Source organism: Grampus griseus, assembly GCF_964374135.1.
Source record: "Grampus griseus genome assembly, chromosome: 3".
In the NCBI taxonomy this organism is placed as follows: domain Eukaryota; kingdom Metazoa; phylum Chordata; class Mammalia; order Artiodactyla; family Delphinidae; genus Grampus; species Grampus griseus.
The window spans coordinates 14,029,534-14,054,534 of record NC_139019.1 but is presented as its reverse complement, the minus strand read 5'-3'; the positions used below and the strand labels follow the sequence as shown (position 1 = coordinate 14,054,534).

General features: G+C 48.2%; 1 protein-coding gene across 2 annotated transcripts in view; it reads left to right on the top strand.

Moving 5' to 3' along the window:
* Positions 1 to 789: 789 nt before the first annotated feature.
* Positions 790 to 25,001, top strand: part of RETREG1 (reticulophagy regulator 1) — a gene marked incomplete at its 5' end in the record, with an annotated part of 125,186 nt that continues 100,974 nt past the window's right edge. For both annotated transcript variants that reach the window (XM_082650249.1, XM_082650248.1), the window contains one exon: positions 790 to 1,112. In XM_082650249.1, the coding sequence (XP_082506375.1) occupies positions 790 to 1,112 (323 nt within the window). The remainder of the gene's footprint in view (positions 1,113 to 25,001) is intronic.

Here is a 25,001-nt window from a genome sequence, read left to right as displayed (position 1 = left end):
ACACGCAGGGGGTCCTGCTTCTAAGCTCCCGCTCACCTGTGCCTCCCACGGACCAGCGTGCGTTCTTCAGCCAGATGACGCTGCCCGCAAAGTCGGAGAGGAAGCCCCCAGACCCCTTCCCCATCACTGCGGCCGCTCGTGAACTGACCCAAAATGTTTTTGTTTTTTTTTTTCCTTCCTTTCTCAATCCAACCTTTATATCGTCACGTTATTCGCAGAGTACTGAAGACCTAAGCTATGGGTGTGCAATCTGTCCCTGCAAGGGCACTGGGCCTGTGGCGGGGGCGGGGGCCGTCGGGTCGCTGGCGGCGGAAATGCGCTGCCAGGGGGAGGGGTGCCCGTCGCGCCCGGTGAGGCTGCGGGCTGGGCGATCGGTGGCTTGAGAAAGTGAGGATTCCAGTTGATTCCGCCTGTGGCCCTGACTCCCTTTTAGATAAATGGCCGGGCGGCGGTGCTCTACTGCGCCGTCCCCCGCAGCTGGAAGGGAAAAGGCGGTCACGCTCCGTCGGTCCCGGGCGGGGTCCCCGCTACCCCCGGGACGCCACCCCGCTCGCACGCCGGGGCGGCTGGGGGAGGCCGCCCGGCCCCGCCCAGCCCCGCGCGAACTGGGCCGCACCCACTTCCCCCGGGAGGCGGCCCGCCGCGGCAGGGGCTGACGTCACAAGGCACCCAGCCGCCGGCGCCCCGCGGTGCGCGCCCAGCGCCGGGACCCGCCGCCCTCTCGGCGCGACACCTAGGCGCGCCCGCGCGCGTGCCCGTGCCAGTCCCCGCCCGCCAGCGCCGCCGAAGATGGCGAGCCCGGCGCCCCCGGAGCCCGCCGAGCAGGGATGCCCGGGTCCCGCAGCCGCCGAGCAGGCGCCGCCGCCGCCGCCGCCCCCGCCCCCGCCCCCCCGGGCTCCCCGCGAGGAGCAGGAGGGGGAAGCGCTGGAGGAAGGGGCGGCGGCGGGCGCGGGGCGGCAGGTGGAGGAGGCCGCCGGCGGGGTGGCCGCCGCGGTGACCTGGCTGCTGGGGGAGCCCGTGCTGTGGCTGGGCTGCCGCGCCGACGAGCTCCTGAGCTGGAAGAGGCCGCTGCGCAGCCTGCTCGCCTTCGTCGGGGCCAACCTGCTGTTCTGGTGAGAGCTCGGGGTGGGTGGGGACGCCGGGGAGGGCAGGTGACCTTGGGGCGCTCGGGGGCGGGCGGAGGGCGCGCCCAGGGCCGGGGTGGGGGGGAGATGCACGCCGGACCCCGCGGAGGAAGGTGTCAGTCCTGGCCCACTTTCTCGGCCACCTTTCTCGAACAGGTAGACACACTTCAACTTTCCTCCAGACCCACCTCCCTGTAAACAGTTGTCATTCTCCGTGTGTGTATGCAGCCTCGTGGGAGAGGTGGTGGGCTGACCCCACGCACCTGGACCGACAGGTGTGCCCAGAGTGCACTTGGTCTTCGCTTTCTGAAACTCTCAGGTCTTGACCTGCTCGCCCAAAGCCTGCCAGACCACAGACACTTGAACTTGCATTCGTTCTTGCACCCAGAGCGGGCCTATCTGGACCAGCTTAGGTGCACGCTGAAGACTGAGCCTGTGTCCATCAGCCACCTGAGATGGGCACTGAATGATTTGTTTTTCCGTTCCCTGGAGGGTTGGGTTTACTGTCTTTACTCCCTGATGAGAAAACAGGCGGCAAACAGGTGGATTAGGTACATCACCGTGCCCCGCAGGTGTGCCGTGTGGAAAACAGCCGTGTTTTTAGCTGAAGAACAGAGAGAATACACAGGAATGTTGTGTGAGAAGCCCCTGATCAACAGGTTTGTCTCTTCAAAAACCACCCTTCACCCCTAAAGACGGGGGAAGTGTGTGGCTCCTTCACTGAAGGTCGTGCCCTGTTATCTGATGGAGGGTGGAGAAAAACCTTCTTTGTCTGCAACTGTGTCCTCATGACAAGCATGACCCACACACTGCAGAATAAGCAGAGCTTCAGCAGTGGATACTTGTTACAGGACATAGATTTCTTAAGCTTAAAGTGAGAAAATAAATGACCGAAACATACACAGCCTGCTACTTTCTAGGTTAGCTCCTTTAACCTGAAGGTTTTTCTGCAGATCTGTGCTAGTCCTGGTTTTTCTCCTGAAATGAGCTGTTTCTTTCTTTTTTTTTTTTTTAAATTATTTATTATTTTGGCTGTGTTGGGTCTTTGTTGCTGCACGCCGGCTTTCTCCAGCTGCAGTGAGCGGGGGCTCCTCTTCGATGTGGTGCAAGGGCTTCTCATTGTGGTGGCTTCTCGTGTTGTGGAGCACGGGCTTTAGGCGCGTGGGCTTCAGTAGTTGTGGTGCGTGGGCTCAGTAGTTGTGGCTCATGGGCCCTAGAGTGCAGGCTCAGTAGTTGTGGCTCACGGGCTTAGTTGCTCCGTGGCATGTGGGATCTTCCTGGACCAGGTCTCGAGCCCGTGTCCCCTGCATTGGCAGGTGGATTCTTAACCACTGTGCCACCAGGGAAGCCCGAGCTGTTTCTTATTAGACCCCCGAACGTGAATTAACTGCACTTTGGGTCTCTTAGCTATCAGTGTTTCTAGAGTTTATTCCATAGTTCTGCAACCTGTTATGAAGTTACAGTGGGCACTCAGAAGAAGGACAATATAGTGGCTGATGCTATATTGGGCAATAGTCCTATAGTCTTAGGGCTGGGTCTCCCTCATTTTACCAATGAGGTAAAATTCTCTTTCATAATTTAAAATTTTATTTATTAAAAAAAATAGCCAGTAGCCTCCAAGTTCAAAAGTTTAAAGGTACAAAAGGTTAAACACTCTGTAAATCTTTTTCCCATGCCTGTCTCTGGCTATCCACTTTCCTACCAGAAGCAACCAATGTTACAAGTTTCCTGTGTATCTTTCCAGATAGTGCATATTTCAGCAAATGCAAAATATTCTACGCAAATTGTGGAATACTATCTGGACTATTTTTCTTCTTAGTGTACTTTGGCGATCACTTCCTTGTTCTTTTCCAGCTGCACAGAATTCCACTGTATGGATGTCACGGATTAACCTGTCTCCTACTGATGGACTAAGATTGTTTCCAACTTTTGCTATGACAGCATTATAGCTAATGGCCTAAACATGCATTATTTTGCATATAAGCAAGTATTGCTGTAGGATGAATTGCCAGAAGTGGAATTGTTGCGTCAGAGGGGGATGTGCACTTGTAGTTGTTTTTTTTTTTCTTGCGGTACGTGGGCCTCTCACTGTTGTGGCCTCTCCCGCTGCGGAGCACAGGCTCCGGACGCGCAGGCTCAGCGGCCATGGCTCACGGGCCCAGCCGCTCCGCGGCATGTGGGATCTTCCCGGACCGGGGCATGAACCTGTGTCCCCTGCATCGGCAGGCGGACTCTCAACCACTGCGCCACCAGGGAAGCCCTTGGCACTTTTCTTGATGTTACTTTTGGGGAAATGAACTTCTTAAATGCATATTTTTGATTGTTTAGTACCTGGTACCAGCACTAGCGTTTAGGATTTTGAGCCTGGGTTCAAAAGCTCTAACATTTATTACCTGCCCATTATCTGCAAGATTTTAGTGCTGTGCACTGAGAGCACAAAAGCTGAGACTTGGCCATAACAAATGGGTATAACTCAAGGCTGAATGGAGCGAGTGTGGTAAAGAGTCAGAGAAGGGATCATTCATTTTGATACAGTTTTTTTGGGGGAGGTGGCATCCTGGCTAGAAGGGACTGTGGGGTCTTCATAAGGAGATCATGCTCGAGTCAGATTTGGATGGACAGGAATGATTTGGGTAGATCTAGTATATGGTTGATAGCATTCCAGTCCTAAGGAATTGTACTTAATGTTTCAACCAATATATTTGACTGATGCAATGCCACATGAGTTGGTGGGGAAAAGTAGGGGAGATGAGAGTGACTGGGTGTTTTGGAGACGCATCCGGGGGCAGTGGTTGCCTCGAGTGTCATACTTTGTTTTTGGACCAGTTTTTTCTATAGGCAATGGGGACCCAAAAATGCCTTGTAAAAGTGCCCATGAATATTTTAATGGGCAAGTAAGTTGTGGTACATTTATTCCTACCATAAAATAACATATAGAACAATGAAAATAACCTACAGCTATAGGCAACAACACAGATGAATTTTACAAACGTAATTTTGGGCAAAAAAAAAAAAGCACACAATATGTACAGAATGATTCGGTTTTTTGAAAACTATGCAAAACTAAACAGTACTGATCAGAGATATGTTGATAGAAGACATTCTTATCTGCAAAATCAAGAGAGTGGTTGTCCCTGGGAGGAGGGAGAAGGTTTGATGACAGAGGGCACGTGGAAGGTTTTGGAGTACAGGCAGTGTTCTGTTTTTTGACTTCAGTGGTGGAAATTACCTGGTGTTCAAGTTATAATTATTTTAAAACTATGAGTGTGTGTGTGCATTCTTATCTTTGATATATTTTTTGAAAAATACTAAATAACGCTTAAAAAAATTGGTATTCACTCAGAGCTCAGAGGAGTTTGATAAAATACAGACCGTGTAGCACCTGTCTCAAGGAGCAGGGTTTCCACAACCTGAAATAGATCGCCCAACAGTCTAATAGTCCTAGGGTTGGGTCTCTCATTTTACCAATGAGGGACATGTTTGTGAATTCTTTTTCTTAATTTAAAATTTTATTTATTAAAGAATGGTCAATACAGCCTCACAGTTCAAAAGTTTAAAAGTATAAAATGGTAAACAGTTGGAAAGGCTCTTTCTGACACCTGTCACTGGCTACCTGTCTCCTTCCAGGGGCAACCAGTGACACCAGTTTTAAGCACACCATCAAATAGAATGAACCCAGTGAAACAGAAAATACCCATCTGCTTTTGTTTTTAAAGAATTAGCTGCTTGCGGTATACTGTCAATAAAACGCACACACTCTAAGTGAACAGTCAAATGTAAACGCCCATGGAACCACAATGACAATCAAGATCTAGAACGTTCTGTCACTCCTAAAGATTACTTTGGCTTCCTTTCCCACCTGTAGGCACCCCGGGGATTGATCTGTTTTCTGTTACTGTAGGTTAGATTTGTCTTTGCTGAAGTTTCATATAAATGACACCTTACAATATGATGTGTTTGTGCCTGGCTTTGCTCACCCAGCATAGGGCTTTGAGATTCATCCCTGTTGTGTATGTCAGTTGTTTGTTTCTCGTCACGGTTGACTAGGCTGCCACTTCGGGGATATACCTCAATTCGTCCATCCATTTGCTAGTCGATGTTCTTTGGGGTTGTTTTCACGGTTGGCTATTACGAGTAAAGCTGTTGAAAAAATTCAGGCACAAATATTAGTGTGAAATGTCTGGTTTTGGTGAGAGGAGTGTGGCAAGCTCTGGCCATGCTTTACGTGGCCACGTGGCAGTTGCCTTGGGTAGCAAGGGCTGGAGGATTACGTCTCTCTTCTTGCTCTCATTGCTGGTCACGATACTGAAACCGAATGCCACACAATGCAGCCTGGAAAGCTGCTCGGATGTGATTTAGTCTTGAACCTGCCGTTGGAGACCATGCGTGCAGAGAAATCTATGCTGGGCCTCTTTCCTCAGAGCATCTGGCACTACCTGATGACATTACCCTCCACTTGTATAAATAGTTCAACTGCAAGAAACTGATTAGCCTGAGGTGATGACACAAGGGCATGCCCTGCAGGAGACCTTGGGTCCTCTGACTTTTGCCGTATTTCAGGCTGGGCACCTGTGCAGTCTGGAATGCCCAGGATCTACTTAGAGTCCTTGGAGGCCTGTCCTCCAGAGTTGGTTTGGAAGGTTGCAGGGTCCAGCTCCCACTTGATGTCAAGAGCCCCTCTATGCCATCCCTGATGGGTTGGGCCAGCTTGCATTAGAGCAGTGCCCCTCAAAGAGCGATCTCTTACTGGCATCATCGTGGCCGTCACCTGGGTGCTTGTAGAGATGCAAATCATGGGCTGCACCCCACACATACGAGCCAGAATCCCTGCAGTGGGGCCAGAGCATCTGAATTTTCTCCAGCTCACCAGGTGACTCGAGTGTGGGAATCACTGCATTTGAGCACTTTCTGGGATCCTGAACTCTCTTCTCCATAAGGCAGCATTTCCACTGCTGGACAACTCTGACTAGCAAATATTTTTCCTATACTGAGTTAAGCTCACCTCTTTGTTACCTCTACAGCTGCCCAAGGTCCGGGCTCCCTCCCCAGGACAGTCCTCTGTCTGTTTCAAGATTTGTTCTGTTCTCCATTTCTGCTGAGTCTTCTTTCCCCCAGAAGAGAAATCCTGGGCTCCTTCCACTGACCAGGCTCTTCTAAACACGCTTCAGTTTGTATGTATTCCTCCTCAAATGCAGCATTCTGAGATGATACGACCAGTGTGTGCTTTTCCCCATCTTCCTGGACAGCATCCTTCTCTTCACATGGCCTGAGACAGAATTTCTTTGTTCTACTTGATAGTAACTCCTCTGACAGCTACTACTATTAATGATTGCTGCTGCCATCAAACTATACCTGCGTATAGAACTATATACGCAGGTGTAGTTCGTCAGGCTACAACTAGTAAAATTATTAAGGATGCTCACGTTTAGCACCTCATTTAAATCTTACAGCAACCAGTGAGGCAGGTATTATTCCCCTTTTACACAACAGGAGACAGGCCCACAGAAGTTAACTGAGTTGTTAACGATGACTTTAACCTGTACTATTCAATAGAATATTTGCAGTGATGGAAATAGTTGACGTTTGTACTGTCTGGTATGGTAGCAAGTAGCCTATTGTGGTTATTGAACTTATGACATGTGGCTAGTGTGACTCAGGAACTGTATTTTTAATTTTCCTGAACTTAAACTTCAGTTCAGAGAGCTACATGTGGTTACTGGCTACCCATATTCAGTAGCACAGTCCTAACCTGGGTCACGGGCCTGGGTGATGAAGCCGTGTCCTTTTCTGCAAATTCAGTGTTTCTTTCTTTTTAAAAAAAACAACTCTGTCACTCTAAGGAATAATGGAAGACAGATATGGGAATCAACAGGGCTTACATTTTTCAATACTACAGAATTTCACTTAATAGTTTCAGCATGGGGTGAACATAGTTATGTTGGGAGAGGGTGGGTTCTGCATTGAGAGGGATCCTTTTTAGCCTGTTAGCGAGTCTAGTTCACGTCCCTCGCCTTATCTCAGCTCCCTCTGGGCATCAGGAGCCGTGGAAGAGTGTCTGCTCCAGACCCACATGGTGTTGGGTCCATGGGGTATACCAGAAGTCCCAGGTCTGCACTTGGCTCTGAGAGCTTACTCTCTGCTCTAGGAGACATGGCTGGTTCAGTGAATTGATTGAAACAATGCACCACACTTCTACATTGTATGCCACAGTTTCTAGGGCTTTACAGTTTAGGAATAGTGGATATCAGAGGGGTTTGGAATAGTTGATGAAAGCTCTGTGCGATTTATTGTATGTATAGGCCTAGCAGAGAAGGTGTAACTATAAAAGTAAGGTTAACGGTGAGGGCTTTCCACGTGGGACAAACCCAGGTATAAATGGGGGACGCGCACTGGATGTTGTCACTCTGGGGAGACTCACCTGCCTCAGGCTGAGGGTACATTGGGGAGCGGGAAAGAGAAATTATTATTCTTGTATGCATGGAACCAGCATGGGATCTGAAACACTGTAGATGCTCAAGAAGGTTTAGTGAACTGGACTGGACTAGAGGGTATTCCCCTAGCCTGGACAGGGCAGGGCTGGTTTAAGGAAGGTCTTGCAAAATAGAAAGGCTTCAGGTCACTGAAAATAGTTGTGGACGTTTTTCATATTCAGTAAATGTTTCTTGAGTAGTGGCCTCATGTGCTTGTTCTTAGACCCAGGAAATCTTTCACGAGTTCCCATGTAAGGCTGTTCTCTAGGCCTTGGTCCTTTAGCACCAGGAACTGCTGGTTGAGGACCTAAGAAATGGGGCTGTTCCTGCCAGATTAATGCTCCTGCTAGAAGCCCATCAGGTTTCCTTCTCTAGTGTAATAACCACGAAGCTCCTCGTTAGTGATTTTGCACAATTTTGTGGTTGTGCCTATTTGTGTAGTAACTTTCCCTCAGCTTCTTTTTGCTGCTGTTTTTCCTTCTTATCCTGTTGTGCGTGAATGTTTTTAAGCTGCCTGATTGATCGAAATGGGTACAAATCAATGAGGTGTATCATTGTCACTAGCTGCTGGGAATACAGTGATGACTAAGACGCATTCTGATCCCTGGTGAGAAGCACAGATTAGTAAGCAAGTAATTCTCAGGTTATGCTGCGAGCCCTAAATTATCATACATGGGCCAAGATGAACCAATAGGATTTCCTTAGGCAGCAAATGGGGGTATGGAGATTGGGGAAGAGACGGGATAATCAGTATGTAAAAAGTGGAAGAGAACTAATACATATTGAGTAGCTATTATGTGCTAGGTACTCAGTTAACTGATGGAAGCTTGAACAGGGTACGCAGTAGCACTCATCACTATTCATTTATATAGAGAGAGAGGGGAAGGGAAGGGGAGAGGATGGGAGGGGAGGGGAGGGGTGGGACAGGTATTTTATGTTCTAGAGGGAATATCCACAGGTGAGTTTGGAAAGAGAAACATTGGGGTCGGTTTCTGAAGAGTTTACTATTGGATTGTGCTAAGGAATTTGGACTGTATCAAATAAGCAGTCTTTGTCTATTACTTTTATGTAAGTACCATCATATATATACTGTCATATAGCCATAGTCCCTTTCTCTTAAGACCTCCATTCAAAAATTCAACAAATATTTATTGTCTACTACATGCTGACACTGTTCTTGGTGCTAGAGATGTAACAGTGAAAGCATGAGATCCCTTTTCTCATGGAGCTTATATTTTCGTGGTGGAAATGGTGGAAGAAAGACAATAAACAAATGCACAAAATTCTAGGAGAAGCTAGGTGCTGTGGAGAAAACTAAAGCAGGGACAAGGGACAGGGAGGGACAAGGAGGTGCTACTTTTCTGGGGTAGTCAGTGCAGGCTTCTCAGAGGAGTGACTGTGAGCTGACGCCCGAAGAGCACATTAGCGAAGGATCCAAGCAGCTACTTCTGCAGCAGAATGCTCCAGGCAGAGGGAACAGGGTGTGCAAAGGCCCTGGGGTGAGTGAGCTGGGGGTGTTTGCAGAACATCATGGAGTCCAGTGTGGCTGGAGCTGGTTGAGCAAGCAGGAGACACCATTAGTTTTAGCTCAGAACTTCATGCAGCGAGTGTGCCAGACTAAGCTTACCGGCTTTCCATCACCCGCCCTCCGCCCCCCGCCGGTGAATGAGAGGAGCGAGAACCTGGGGCCAGAGGTGGGGCAGGACACCTCTGCAGGAACACGTGGTGGTGAAGAGAGGCAGCGCGGTGGGGAGACTGGCGATAAAATCAGGACGACTGAGTGATTTCTTGGATGGGAGAAGAGAGGGGGTGGGGGAGTGACTCAGCCTCCGAGGGTAAATGAGGAGTGGCTGGTGTTACCCATTCTGAGGGCCCCTGGGGTTGCAGCAGGGGACGGGTTGGGTTGAAGTACAGATGTGTGTGTGTTGGGGGTGGTGAAGTTTCCTAGGGACCACCTGCTGGCTGTATGAGAAGAGAGCCTGGGGACAGTGTGAGGAAACCGACCTCAGCAAGGTGGTGATGAAGGAGCATCTTCGGCAGGAGGGTCAGAGCACCGCGAGTCCCAGAGAGCGGGGTTCCCTGGGAGCCAGGTGAGGTCGCAGCCGGGTCTTCTGGGGTTCCATCGGCAAGTGCCCCTTCCTGGGCGGCATGAGGGCCTGGCCTTCCCAGTCACACCAGAAGGGGGACCCTCCCTTCCTCCCAGCCCCTCACCACCTCCCCCTGCTGCAGCATCATGGCTCAGTCTCTGTGGAGGACAGACCTCCCTACCCTGCCCTCCAGGGCCCCTCTGGGATTTGGTCCTCAGGCCAGATCCTGACTTGGCCAACGGGAGTTCAGACAGTTTAGGAAATCCGTTCTCTCCCCGGTACCTGGCTTTCATGCCTACCAAGATAGCCGATTTTGAATGTCAGAAGCATTCTGTTGTTAGCTGTTTCTGTTGATTCCAGCTGTGGAAGAAGGACCTTGGTCCTTGTCTTTGAGGAAGGAATTCAGCAAAGGGACCAAGACTGTGAAATAGAGACAGCATTTATTAGAAGCACGGTACATGTGGAAGAACACACAGGCGAACTTGGAGTGAGTTGCGTGCAGTCGGGGTGGCTTAGGTTGCTTACATGGGGGCCGTTTTCCGGGTTGTTTCCGGCCAGTCATCTCACTTGTGCTTTCACCTGATCCGGGCCCAGTGATCCTGCTGGTATCTTACCTCGAAGTATCAGCGGGAGACCAGTTGCAGCCCCTCAGCGTGGAGCCAGTCTCCTGCCTCCCTGTGTTCACTCCTTCTGCAGAGTCCTGAGCCCGCCCCCATGCCATTCTCCACCTGCTCTGCTGATGCCCGATGGGTCCTCTGACAGGTGCTGGCATTTGTGAGGATGGGGGAATGGAGAGGGAAGGGTGGAGACAGGGGAAGGGAAGAGGGACAGCAGGGGGCTCTGGGGAAGCCCGTGGCGGCTGGGCTTAGAAGGACACCTGCTCCTCTGACACCTGAGGACCAGGGGGAAAGGTGGGCACACCTGGAGGGCAGGTGGCTAAGGGTCACCTGCCAGTGGCAGCTGATTTCTCTTTGAAGGAGGAGGGTGAGTTCCTGAGATTGAGCGGGTTGAGGGAGGATGAGCCTGGCTGTCGCTTTCGTGGGGAAGGAGATCCACGTTTACAGGCCCTTTCTTGTACAACTCTATTTTGCTGTTGCTCTTAGCATTTTTTTCTGTTCGATCTTTCTAACTCTCCAGCATTTCTGGAGAACTCGTTTTGATAAAGGTCAACTCTATCAGACCCCCACTTCAGTTTCTCTTCTCTTTCTTTCCCTGGGAGCCACCCTTCTTGGAGTCTTCCTCCCCCTGTTCTAATCTAGTCTGATTGTCCCCTGGGTCTTCTGTCCCTGCAGGCCATCTGCGTCGTCACCCCCTCTCCTGTGTGAGAGCCTCTGTTACTGCACCCCTGCTGAGAACGGGGTCAGGAGAGTCAGCAGCACCCGTTTCTTCTCCTTGAGATTGTTCATGATGGTTTAAGGTCGAAGGTTTTCTTGTGTTTGCTCTGAGTTCTTGGCGTCTGTTTTCTGTTACGGGACTCTTTCTTGGTGGGTTCTTCGGTATGGAGAGAGGACATCCTCTAGCATGTTTTGGAGAACTTGTGTGCAGAAAATATGTTTATCCCACCCTTCCAGCTGATTGCTGGTTTGGCTCGGTTTAGAACTCTGGGTGGGGAATAATCTTCCCTTAGAATTGTGGAGCACTGCCCTCCTTTCTCGCTTGCTTCCAGCGTTGCTTTTTGCAGATGGATACCTTTCCAACGCCTGATCTCTTATAGATGGTCTGCAATGGGTCCAGCTATTGGTTTATGGTTTCTGGTATTTGGGTAAGGAGTCAGTCTGACTGCTGTGTTATTATAGCTTGTGCATTAGATCTTCGGGCAAGCTTAAAGCATTTCTTTTTGCCTTTCTTACTTCCGGGACTCAGTGTTTGCTTGCCATGTAAAGGCTGCATCTGACTTCGGTGGTCCATTCTCGAGATGGACGGAACTGAACACAGGGCTTCTCTGTGCCTCCAAAGGTGACTCACGCAGAAAAGAGCCTGAGTGGCACCTCCCCGCCCCCCCCCCCCCGAATCGTGCAGGGCTGCTGCCCTGGCTGGCTCCCACGGGCTTGGCGGAGTCGTGCCCCGGGGGGTGGGCGTCAAGCCTGGCACCTGGCCCGGCTTTGCAGGAACTTGCGATCCTAGGATAGGCTGGGCCTAATTGAACTAAAAGGCAGAGAGAATTCATACCTTGACCTCATTAGCACAACACTCAAAACAAGTAGTGTCCTAACTTGTCATCGACCAGGGCACCTTGAGTCCCGAGTGTCACCGTTTACATTCGAGGTCTGGTTTGGAGCCAGATGCTACGGTGCTGCCCCTTTCTGCTCGTGTGCTTCCAGAAAGCCACACTGGCACTCCTGGGTGTGTGTTTTGCTGATCTGTGTAGCACTGAACGAAATGGACATCCAGAGTCGCAGATTTCAGCCCAGGAGTCATAGCATGAATCTGTTAGAATCACCTAGGACCCCGAGCTCCCCAGCTCTTTGGAGGTACTGACCTGCTTTCGGTATTTCAGACAGCTGGGGAAGAGGCTTATTTCCGTGACAAGGTTGCACTCACTCTGACCTAGTAGACTGTGCTGTGTATTTTGTTAGCAGCTAAAACCTTTCAAAAGAAGGCACCTGTATGATGAAATGAAAGGTGGGGAATCCTTGCTTCAGTTTTACCCCTCATTTTATAGATGAAGAAGCTGAGTCCCAAGACCCCACGATGAGCTGGTGACCACGCGACCCTTTTTGAAAACTGCACGCCACCAAGTGTGGAAGCTGTGAGCACGGGGAAGCTTAGGAAGGGAGAATCACAGTGTTCCCCAGGGCAGAACTGCCCACCACATGATCTCATAGGCCCGTGTGGAGACTCTGCTGAGCGGACCCAACCACGCCTCTGGGGTTTTGAGCGTCTGGAGTTGGTGTATTGACAGATCTCCCCAAGGCTCGGCAGGCCCCTCCAAAGGTCCTAGCCGTGAGCTTCGGGCCTTCCCCTGGGACGTCCCCCTCCCTTCTTCCCTGCTGTCACATAAGCCAGAGTTTGTAAAAGTCACTTTTGACAAAAGGGGACTTTCTACTGCCCTCAGTAGTCATGGCTTGCATTTGACTTGCACATCTACTCAAAGCAAGATGTTTACCGTCCAGCTGATGGAGTACCACCTTCTTTCAAATGATGAGGGTACCTCGATCCTGGGAGACCTTTCCTAGGGAGAATTCTTGTCACTAGAAAATGTATTTATTATTCAAAGGAAATATTTTTATATGTGCCTGAACTACAAATGGACAGTTATGTTTGCTCAAACGCCACCAAGACCTGTTGAAATGAACATCGACCCGGTCCGTTTAATAGCTATATTTGTTGTCAAACCCAGCTTAAGGGCTTTTTTGTTGTTAATAAAATCTCTTGAGAAGAACTGTTGATCTCTTCTCTTCCAGCTCTCCCGTAGCTGGTGCACATAATACGGGGTGATCACAGACAAAAAGCATGCATGCCCTCAGTGTGTAAAAAAATTCAAGCTTTCCTGAGAAATAACAACAAAATATAAAAGCAAGGACTAAAGCTATCCATTCGGACAGCAGGGTTCAGGGACGGTGGTGTGCAAGACTGCAGCCGCTGCTGACTTGCCCATCCCAGGTCCCCCGAGGAGAATTTCACCAGGAGTCAGGAGGCAACCTTGTGGTCTCTAGCCCTGGGGCTCGGTTGCTCATGAATTTCATAAAATCCAAATCCATCTTTGTATGTGGAGGAAGTGGCTCCTAAGCTGGAGGAAGGGACATTATATAAAATTCCTCTTGTCAGCTGAGTTCCTGTTCCATGAATGGCTATATCTTGCGGGTATTGACTGTAGTTTGGAAACCATACTGCATCTATTAAATCATCTTTTTAGGAATGAATATATATTTTCTTGCATACCTTATGACTTTAACTTCCAATTACCTTTGGGATAAATTCAAAACAACAGCTTGCATTGTCGCGTCGGGTAGAGTATCAGAAAGCTTTAGTGAGGGCCTTAAACCAGTTTATTTTCATAGCTTATGGAAAAAAATGGTACATATGTTAAATTTAACCTTTATCTTATAAGTGAATCTAAATATTTAAAGATATTTGACAATAAAGTTTCACTTTTGCCTCAAGTTCTAAGTTCATTAGAATAGCTTTTAAAATATAATCTAGTGGAAATGGAAAATGTGATCCTAAAGTTGCTTTTTCTGTTTTTTAATTAACTAGCATGAACGAATACTAGCTTTCATTTATCAGCGTGGAAATTGATAGTTTCCATTAACATGTTTCACTTTTTTTTTTTTTTTTTTTTGTGGTACATGGGCTTCTCACTGTTGTGGCCTCTCCTGTTGCGAGCACAGGCTCTGGACGCGCAGGCTCAGCGGCCATGGCTCACGGGCCCAGCCGCTCCGCGGCATGTGGGATCTTCCCGGACCGGAGCACGAACCCGCGTCCCCTGCATCGGCAGGCGGACTCTCAGCCACTGCGCCACCAGGGAAGCCCAAAATGTTTCACTTTTAATAATATCACTGAGTATTGTAGCTCTGATGTTGCCCGTGGAATCTCTGCTGTGTATGGGTTTGCCTGGCGCAGAAGGTGGATGTCTTAAGGCTCATGAACCCAAGATTCATGACATGCTTGCCGCGTGCCTGTGGCATTCAAAAGCATGGCTGTTGACAAAAGAACCATGGTTGGGTATTGTCTTTAGAATGTCAGTGATGATCTTTGGCTTCTAGTTAGAACTCCCAGATGTGTAGAAAGAAGCCCAGACATGTATTGTGTGTGGGTGTGGCTTTCACATAAGCATGGCTGCTCCAGTGATGAGGATGCCATCCGCTGCCCAGGGCACCATCCTCCTTGACCTGACCAATCACGTCGATATCACCGTAAAGCTAGCAACAGGGCTTTATGCAGCACGGTGGCAAGTTAGGAGAGCCAGACTGACTTCCCTTTAAAGAGATACAAATTAACCTAAGCCAGGGTCCCAGGGCCATCGTGTTATCCGTTGCTTCTCAAAAGGTCTTCAAAAACTGTGCAGACATTGTCACGCTCCTTATGCAATTTCCCCCCCCCCATTTTGGCAAGCTGTTACTGTTATGATAGTGTGCTTCAGGAAGTTCATGATTAATGATGACGTTAATTACATGCATGATTATTTAATTACGTTAATTGACTCATCCATTCAACAAACATGGAATGAGCCACAATGCAGAAACGCATTACTGAGCACCTGCTTTTGGCCAGGTGGTGACCTCATCGGGGGGTGACGCTGGTGATCTGGACAGAGTGGGTCCTCCTCTCATGGAGCTTACAGTTTGGCATCAGCAAATGGTAAACAAGTGAACAAGCAAATGATACACAGGTGGGAATCAAGATCGAGTGTGTGAAAGGAAAAAACGTTTTTCTGGGGAAGCAATGGGATGACAAATACGATCACAGTCGGCCAAGGAGACAGGTTTTCAGGGTTGTGTTGCTACTGAGTGTGACCCCGGGGCAGCGTCTTGACCTTGTGTCTTTACCAAGCTTTTGAAACGCCTTTTGCCAAAGAACTCCTGTCCTCCTCGTTCAGAATAGCTAATCCCTTTTGGGGAAAGCAGGTCTGAAGTTCTGACGTTGCTGACTGCATGGTTGGGGTCATTCTAAAAAGACATGTGAAGAGCTGACCAAAGGCATCTCTCTGTCATTGGTAAGCAGAGTTTTACCTCGCGTTCACTTCTCGTCCGATTGAAATGCCAGCTTATGATTGAAATGTGGATCCTATTCGGTGCCAGGCTCCTGGTGTTTGCTCTTTGTGGCTGCGTCGAGGCGTTTTCTTTTATTGTTGGTGTTTAACGCCACATGTTATAAACACAGAAGCTGAGTCGCTCTTTTGGAGAGCTTAATGAGAAACTGTCGCCTTTGCTCATCACGTGTGCTCTTACTCTGCTTCCTGGCATTGTTTTTCACGGGCATTGTCTGTATGTTTGGAGAGTTAATTTGGCCCTGGGAATCTCAGGTGGAATTCTCAGGAGGACATTTTTTTCTGCTAGAAGTTGGTTCGGACTGTGCTAAAGGACGGCTTTGTTTCCCTTGTTTAATTAGAGAGAGCTGTAGGGCTGTTCCGGCCGCCCACGGGTGTGCACGGGAGGGCAGGCCTGCTGGTGATGCTCCCACCTTCTAGCACAGCCACGGGAGTTTGGAAACTGCGGGTGTTGGAGGGGGTGGTATTACTCCCTCCTATAACACATCCAGTCGCTATCTTGTCTTCCTCTTTTATTGCTCCTTTTTGGCAAACGGTGAAAAGCATTAAAAACAAACAAACATCCCAAGAGGTTCACTTTTTTTAACCATTTTTTAAAAATTGAAGTGTAGGGCTTCCCTGGTGGTGCAGTGGTTGGGAGTCCGCCTGCTGATGCAGGGGACGCGGGTTCGTGCCCCGGTCCGGAGGGATCCCACATGCCACGGAGTGGCTGGGCCCGTGAGCCGTGGCCGCCAAGCCTGCATGTCCGGAGCCTGTGCTCCACGGCGGGAGAGGCCATAGCAGTGAGGGGCCCGCGTACCGCAAAAAAAAAAAAAAAGAAAGAAAAATTGAAGTGTAGTTAATTTACAATGTTGTGTTAGTTTCTAGTGTACAGCAAAGTGATTCAGTTTTATATATATATATACACACACACATACACATATGCATACATACATATATATGTATGTGTATCTGTTCTTTTTCAGATTCTTTTCGATTGTAGGTTATTATAAGATATTGAATATAGTTCCCTGTGCTATACAGTAGGTCCTTGTTGTTTCTCTGTTTTATATACAGTATTGTGTATATGTTATCCCAAACTCCTAATTTATCTCTCCCCCATCCCCTTTGGTAACTATAAGTTTGTTTTGTCTGTGATTCTATTTCTGTTTTGTAAATAAGTCCACTTGTATCATTTTTTTTAGAGTCCACATATAAGTGATATCATATGATGTTTGTCTTTCTCTGTCTGACTGACCTCACTTTTAACAAGTCAGGGTTGCATTGTTGTTCAGATCATTATTGCGGCTCCCAGGCTCTCAAAGTGAGCGTGGGGTGGTGGTCTGTGACCTTCACTGCTTCACCTACACACTCGTTGTGTTTTATTGATTGATCCTTTTCATATTAAGAAGATAAGGAAATGTTCACTGTGTTAGTTTGCCTTCTTCTATTGGGGTGAAAAAGGGTTTTCCTAATGATGAAATACCAAGTTCTTACCGCAAAGAGGTCTTCTCAGGACCAAATTTGTGGCTGTCATTTTGCATCTCAACTCATGGTTTGAATTCCTGTGGGCTAAGCTTAAACCTGAGTAATTGTCTTTTATTTTCTCTTTGCCAGTTTCCTTATCTTTTTGTATTTATTCCGTGTTATAGTGGACATTTAAGCTCTCTCAATTGCTTTTTGGACTGAGATATAGTAGAAATACGTGCTCTCAAAGGCAGGCTAGTGTGTGTGTGTGTGTGTGTGTGTGTGTGTGTGTGTGGCGGGGGGGGGGTTAAGGAGGAGGGGTGAACTAGAGGTGAACTAGCTTCTAGCAAGATGAGCCCAGTTAAAGGACTTAATCTTCTGAGCTTCAGTTTCCTCATTTGTCAGAAACAGCAAGAATTGTGGAGCGAGCTGCCTCACGTCTGTGGCACCCCGGCTGTGAACTCATTCGGGCCAGAGCCCTTGCCCCGTGGTTCTTTTTCCGAATCACAGTTTCCCACTTAAAAATGTTCCATTAAATTTTATATTACTACTTGTGTGTGCTATATACTGAAAGTTAGTTTTAAAATCACAAATTGTAAAAGAAGACATTAAAATATTACTTTAAATAAAAATCACTTCTTAGGTGCTGGAAGCCTGATTTGCGAATTGCCTTGCACTTCCAGGGCCAGGTTCCACTAATCCACCGGACAGGGTGGTTTCGTTATAGGGGGAGCTCGCTCCTGCCCGTGTGTTCACACGCGCCCTCCATCTGAGTGGGTGGGAGAGGCTCTGCTCGGTTTGCTCCTCAAACCCTGCCCAGGGGTACTGGAGGTCCTGGGCTTGGAGTCGGGGGACCCTGAAGAATTGACAGCCATCAAAGGAGATTCATTCTCATCTCAAGTTTACTCTTGGTTTGGAATGTTCCAGAAGCACAGTCTGGGGAATTTCGAGGACCGGGGTCCACGAGGCAGCTACCGGTTCTCTCTCATGCCTTGCGCGCGGATGCACAGGCATCTCTGTCTCTCTCTCTGTATTTCTGTCTCCACTTCTGTTTTCTCTTTTGATTGGACCCATAGGAAAGAACCAGAAAGGGTTTTCCGACCCAGATGACACAACAAGTCTTGGGCCTTGAGGTGGCACTGCCAATCACAATCCAGCTGGACAGTGGCCATTGGCACGTGGGCCCAGAGTGGGCCTTCCTGAGTCAGAATACTGGTGCCCAGATATTTGCTGTGCTTTCTCCTGCGCCTCCGGTTTGGAGGTGGAGTTTCCAGGGGTCATGGCTCCCTGTGCACTGGGAGTGATGGCCTACATCCCCCATCCTATGCCAGCGACTAGAAGGACATCCAGTGGACCTGCACACACCCTTTTTATTTTTACTCGAGTTTTGAAAACATTTCCCACCCTGTGTTGGTCAGGCAGCCACACCAAGTAGGATTGTAATCTCCAGCTTTGACTGACCCCTTCCTGCTGTTGCCTTTTGTAGGGACAGACGCCCACGTGTGTCATCACTGTTCTGCCCCCTGAATGTATCTGTGGAAACTGTGATGACAAGAGTCCACATCCCGTTCTGGGTGTTATGTGGGTTCGGGGGAACATTTTGGCATCCAGTAAGAAACGTAGGTGATGTTCTTCCTGGGACGGCTACTGGATATGGCTTTCCTGATAGTAAGGGAATGTTTGTGTGGGGAGGCTGCTTGCCCGTGTCTTAGGGAGGCTGTGTTCATAAACGGGGTGACCCTGGGTCAGCCCTGCTGACCCGCACGGCTTTGGTACACTGATAAAGGACACTTGATCTTGGCCTTCCGATAAGTGGCCCTCCCAGGATGGCAGAATTACTAACTCAGTGCTCAGTCTTGATGTTTTGGACATTTGAAACAAATTAGATAGCTGCTTCTCTGCATTGTGTGTTCGTTTGGATTTAGTGGTGAGTGTATAACTTACTGTCCAATCCTAAGTATGCCGGACAAGGTGTCAAGCAGGATACTGTGGTCTCTCGGATCTGAAGTCACCTGTTTGTTCTAATCCACACAGTTTCTTACCGTTTGTTCAGCTATTTCAGCCTTGGTCTCTTTGGCAGCCTGAGAGAATGTCTCATTTTCTAGCAGGGAGTTTAGGAGAGACAGGATGGTCCTCAGCTCTGCGGGGCTGACCGGGCCAGCTGCAGGCTCGTTCACCTTGACGTAGAAGTGGACCTTGTGGTGGTCAGTTCAGTCCAGACCCTTGGCTCAAGGGGTGTAGAAGCCTCAGTCCTAGTTCTGGCACATCGTGGCCTCAGCCTGGGAGGGAGAGGGTCTGGGCTGTGCGAATCTTGTTGCCGAGCCTAGCATCTTGACAGGGAACGGTCCTTCCAGCAGGCCCATATCTATGTGCCCGTGATCTTGGACAATGTGTATTAGAGTGTGATCGGGGTTCTTTCACCTGGAAAGGGATTGGCTGGAACTGGGGAGGTAGAGCCCTGGCCAGGCTTCCCATGAAGAGGGGGAGGAGGGTAGGGATGGGCTGGACCAGGCCAACCAGCAGGGCAGAGCCGAGGTGGGGTGGGGGCCACGTGGAAGCAGCGGGGCTGAAGTCCAGTTGCTTGCATCCTTGGGTTTTCACAGTGAAGGAGCTGGAGGCACAAGAAGATCATCGACAGCTGTGGCAACGCTGCCAGTCTTGGAACTGCACAGTGGCTGAATTCCTTTTGGGGGACCCTGGACAGGGTCAGGTGCATTGGAATGGGGTCTTGAACGGAATGTGGATGTGAGCTGATGAGTGGGTGACCACAGCTGAATGGGCATTTAAAAGGCAGGAGCCCATATGACAATTGCTCTTTCAACCCTGCTGTCTAGAACATTCTGGTGCTTCAGATTGGTTGGTTAAAGTGAGATGCCAAGGGACTCCATACATGGTGTGTAAATAGGGAAATGGACTTGGAGTCAAGAAGACCCAACTCTTTCAATTAGAGGCTGGACGGTTTTAGACAAATTGCTCTAACCTAGTCTATTTATGAGTGTATAATTTCCACATATTAACTTCATCGGGCGGTGCAGGAGCGTTAAGTGAGATGAAGATGTAGAAAACAAACTTATGGTTATCAAAGAGGAAAGGAAGTGGGAGGGAGGGATAAATTAAGAGTATGGGATTAGGGGCTTCCCTGGTGGCGCAGTGGTTGAGAGTCCGCCTGCCGATGCAGGGGGGCACGGGTTCGTGCCCTGGTCTGGGAAGATCCCACATGCCGCGGAGCAGCTGGGCCCGTGAGCCATGGCCGCTGAGCCTGCGCGTCCGGAGCCTGTACTCTGCAATGGGAGAGGCCACAACAGTGAGAGGCCTGCGTACCGCAAAAAAAAAAAAAAAAAAAAGAGGGTATGGGATTAACAGGTACAAACTACTATACACAAGACAGATAAGCAACAAGGATTTACCGTATAACACAGGGAACTATATTCAGTATCTTTTAATAACCTATAGTGGAAAATAATCTGAAAAAAAAATGTAACTGAATCATTTTGCTGCACACCTGAAATTAACACCTGAAACTAACACTGTTGTAAATCAATTACACTTCAACAAAAATTGCGAGGTCGATGTGAAAATATCTAGCAAATGGTAAATCCTCATTACGCCTCAGCTTCTTTCTTTCTCAGGCATGCCCATAATGGTTCATTGAATTCATTACTGTATGTCTGGCCCCCGTACCCCCTACCCAAGAGCTAATCTTCTTAGAAGCCTCTTTAACCCCTGCCACTGTGTCTTGTACCCAGTGTATGCATTTATTTATTTATGAAGGAAGAGGCCCCAAGTTCAGCTTGGATTTGGATCAGTTGTGAGGTATTGCTTCTAGGTTTACGGTTCATGGACTCAGAGAATGTTTGGATGGGAAAAGCCTGGGGAGATCATTGTAGCTCAGTGTTTGCAAACCTAGCTATTAACACGTAGATTTCTGTGCCTCACCCCAAGGATTCGTCTCTCCCAGGTCCAGAATGGAGCCCAGGAATCTGTATTTTGAAAAAGTGTCCTGAGTAATGTGATGGTCAGTCAGTTTGGGGAAGGACTTATCTAGCCACTGTCCACTTTACAGATGAAAATACTGAGGCGTAGAGAGGAGGATGGAGGTGTTTCTTAACAGCTGTGTGTTTGGGGCCAAAACTCAAACTCTGCAGGTGCCACTGGGCAGACACACAGTATATATCTCATTGCCATTTGCATACAAACCCATGTAAACCAACCGGGCTGCCATGACAACAGCTGCTTGACCTCGTATTTATTTCTTTTTCCCCCTCTGTGCGTCTGGGTTTCACTGTCCGTTTTCTGTACACTGCCACCCCGCCGTCGTCCCTCTTACCCTCCTGTGCTCCACTGCAATGCGTGACTTTGATCAGATCTCTTCTTTCTTCTTCTAGCTCCTTTCTGTGACGGAATCTTGGAGTTAGTATTTAACTTACTGGTAACTCAGCCGGAAGGGGCAGCAGAGGTTGACTCACCCAACCCTGCTTGGAAGTCAGCTTCTACTGAGCTGCAGTGACCACCTGGGACAGGTGTGAGGCAAGGTGGATGGGCAGACATTATACACTAGGTGGCGCTAAAGAGCCCACCGCATGGCCCGGTGCTCCTGACTTGATTTGCCTGTGGCTTTTCTCTTAATTCCATTGCAGAGCTGGGGTAAAGCAAGCCTGATTTCGCCTTGCCTTGACCTCAGATGGACTTGGTTCCACTCCAGCTGCGCCCTCGCCCCTCCCACTCTCCGGGCTCAAGAACGCAAACTCCCCGCTGCTCCTCCCCACTGTCTTGTGGCTTGTCCAGCGTGCCTTGCTGAGCTGGGCACGTTCCCTGAATTCACTGGATTATCGCCACCGGTTTCTACTGGAGCCAGCCCGACTCGGACCCTTTCTGGTTGCTGCAGTGTGACGCCTCCCTGCCTATGGGTGGCTTCCAGAATTTCTCACCTCCCTCTGTAAAGAAGCTCGCCTGTTTATTTTTCTTCATGCTTCTCACCTCTCTTGCTTCTAATTCACTTTTCTGGTCATCACAACTAAAGAAGTACTTCTCTGGTGAAAAAAAAGAAACACCTTCGAGTTTGACTTAGTCTCTGATTTGCAATGAATCGAGTCATTATTTTGCTCCATTGCATGATTACCCTCTTTTTTCTCAGTTATTTAAAATCGTATATTTTGTTGATTCCTAAGAAATATATCCCCCTTCTCCTTGACATACCTTCACGTTTACACAGGTTTGAAATTGGGATGCATTTTACAATTCAGAGGGTCATAGCTTATTTGCCAGCTTCTTTTCCCCCTTAGTGGTGTATAGTTTAGTTTCACATCGTGTCTTCAGACAGTATTTTTGCAGGATCTGGATAAAAGACCAGGAAAAATTGAAGCCAACTTCAGAGAAGATTCAGAATTTTGCGATATTAAGGAAGATGGCTGCCAGTATGCCTAACACTTGAGAAGAGGACGGAATTATTTTCCAGAAAGATGTGATCTGGACTTTGAACAGTGTTGGATAAATCATATGAGGTCCTTCTTTTGTGATTAGAGCCACCATAACATTAAATAAAGCCAATGTACACGAAGGACTCTATCTAGGCAGAGTCATTGGTTCTATATATTTCAGTAAAGGAGAACTAAACCTCCTTTTTAGATCTCTCTTTTGAAAGAGCTACAAAGCAAACACTACAGATTAATTCCTGCATGAGAACTATGGAGGGTTCTAGTGCTTTTGTCCGTAGACTTCCTTTCTCTGAAGACAAAAATGTGTGTTTTAGCTGCTGACAGCCTTCATTTCATAGTACAAAGTGGGTTATGCTTTACCCAGAAATGAGGGTTAGCTTTTTACACATGGGATTAGCTAAACATCCCATGGGATGTCCTTTTCATCCCTTACCAGAGAAGTTGCTCTGTTTGTTTTTGTGAACTATCCCTTTCTTTGCTTTTACAAGAAGTTTATCCTGTCGAGCCATTTAATTTGGCCTTGCAAAACTTATCATGAAGTAGTGGAAGATTTAGTTGGGCTTTCCTCGTGTATCAAATAGATACACAACTAGTCGAAAAAAAGTTTTTTAGAGATTTATAGTTCGCCGTGGAGCGGAGGTCCACAGAAGATCACTCTAGTGCTTTCGTCTCCTTCTCCATCGTGTAAATTGTCCACATAGCCCATCCCGGGGCTTCCTTCCTTCAACCCCAAGCCCCACGCACACCTGGCATCCTGAAACCAGTAAGGGACCAGGAAAAGCCGTGGCCTTGAATGATTCGTGCACAGAAAGCTGAGACAATGGGTGACCTGAGTGTAATTTAGTTTCCTTGTGAAGCATCTTCGTGGAGTGGGTGTCTAGCTCTCCTGTCCGTGGCTTATGGGCAGCGAATGCAGACTGGTTTGATGTTAGTCAAAGCCCATAATTGTTTTTAAATTTATTTATTTTATTTTATTTATTTATTGTTTTTGGCTACATTGGGTCTTCGTTGCTGCGCACGGGCTTTTCTCTAGTTGCGGTGAGTGGGGGCTATCCTTCATTGCGGTGCACGGGCTTATTACAGTGGCTTCTTTTGTTGTGGAGCATGGGCTCTAGGCACATGGGCTTCAGTAGTTGTGGCACGCGGGCTCTAGAGCACAGGCTCAGCAGTTGTGGCGCACGGACCTAGGTGCTCCGCGGCATGTGGGATCCTCCCGGACCGGGGCACGAACCCGTGTCCCCTGCATTGGCAGGCAGACTCCCAACCACTGCTCCACCAGGGAAGCCCCCAAAGCCCATAATTTGTTGGAAGAATTTTCTGCTTAAAATCACAGCCCATTCCAAAATGGGCATCATTTGGGGGCTCCTCTGTTCTTTTTTTCTTTTACAATTAGTCGAGGGTCTACCCTTACAGTTGTTTAGATTTTCTCTGGATCCCTACCTGTTTTCCTTATACCCTGCCTTGGCTCTGAGCATACAATTGGGTCTTATTCCTTAGCTGGCCCAGGTAGCAGAGTAGAGACTAGTGGCATAAACCATCCCAACAATACCAAGTGGGCTCTGGCTGTTGGTGACTTGAAAACTAGATTAAAATTCAAAATGATGGAACCGAACCAGAGAACGAGAGAAGAAAGCATAGAAGAAAGAAAAAACAGGAAGAAAAAAGCAAATAGACAAATGTATCCAATATAAAAATGAATCAGAAATGACGCTATACAAGCATGGCTAGAAATCATCCGTGGACTGTAATTATCACAAGCTAAACATGAGTCAGCTGCTGGGTAATGTGGTTTTTTTTTTTTATTTTTGGCCGCGCTGGGTCTTTGTTGCTGCGCGGGCTTTCTCTAGTTGTGGCGTGCGGGGGCTACTCTTCGTTGCCGTGTGCGGGCTTCTCACTGCGGTGGCTTCTCTTGTTGTGGATCACGGGCTCTAGGCGAGCAAGCTTCAGTAGTTGCAGTACGTGGGCTCAGTAGTTGTGGCGCATGGGCTTAGTTGCTCCACGGCATGTGGGATCTTCCCAGACCAGGGATCGAACCCACGTCCCCTGCATTGGCAGATGGATTCTTAACCACTGTGCCACCGGGGAAGTCCCAATGTGGTATTTTTTAAAGCAGTCATCCCACTGGGATATAGAATTGGACACAACTTGCTAAAAGAAAGTGTGCACATAGTGAGTTGCAGCACTTTACCTTCCCAGTAGCAGCTAGACCATACAGTATGTATTTATAGGACAAATGGGTATTCTTACATACATATGGTTTTATATGTGTATGAAACTTGTATATAATTTTATATATTTATATATAGCATATAATTGTCATACGTAATGTTTACCTACCACGATATGTATGTGTATATTATAGTTGTCCTACATAATGTTTACCTGTCTTGGTTTCCAAAGTCTTGATTACCCCTTGTCAGATAAATGTTATCTTACATCAGCTAAAAGAAGTACATGTAACTGTCTTAGTAAACAGAAATGATATTTTAATTTAAAATGGTATTTTAATTTAATTGGTTATAAAAAGCCCATCTAGCTGCAGAAAGATATTTACAAAAGCCGGAAGCTTAGGAGTTCGTAGTGCTTCTGAATGTGCCCACTTCCAGGATCTGCTGATGCGGGCGCAGGTCCCTAGTCTAACTGGGAGAAAAGCAAGTGTCCATGGCCTTTTTATTGAACTAAAAGTGATTTTAAGGAGAAAAAAGGCCTTTATAGGGCTGGCTAAATGG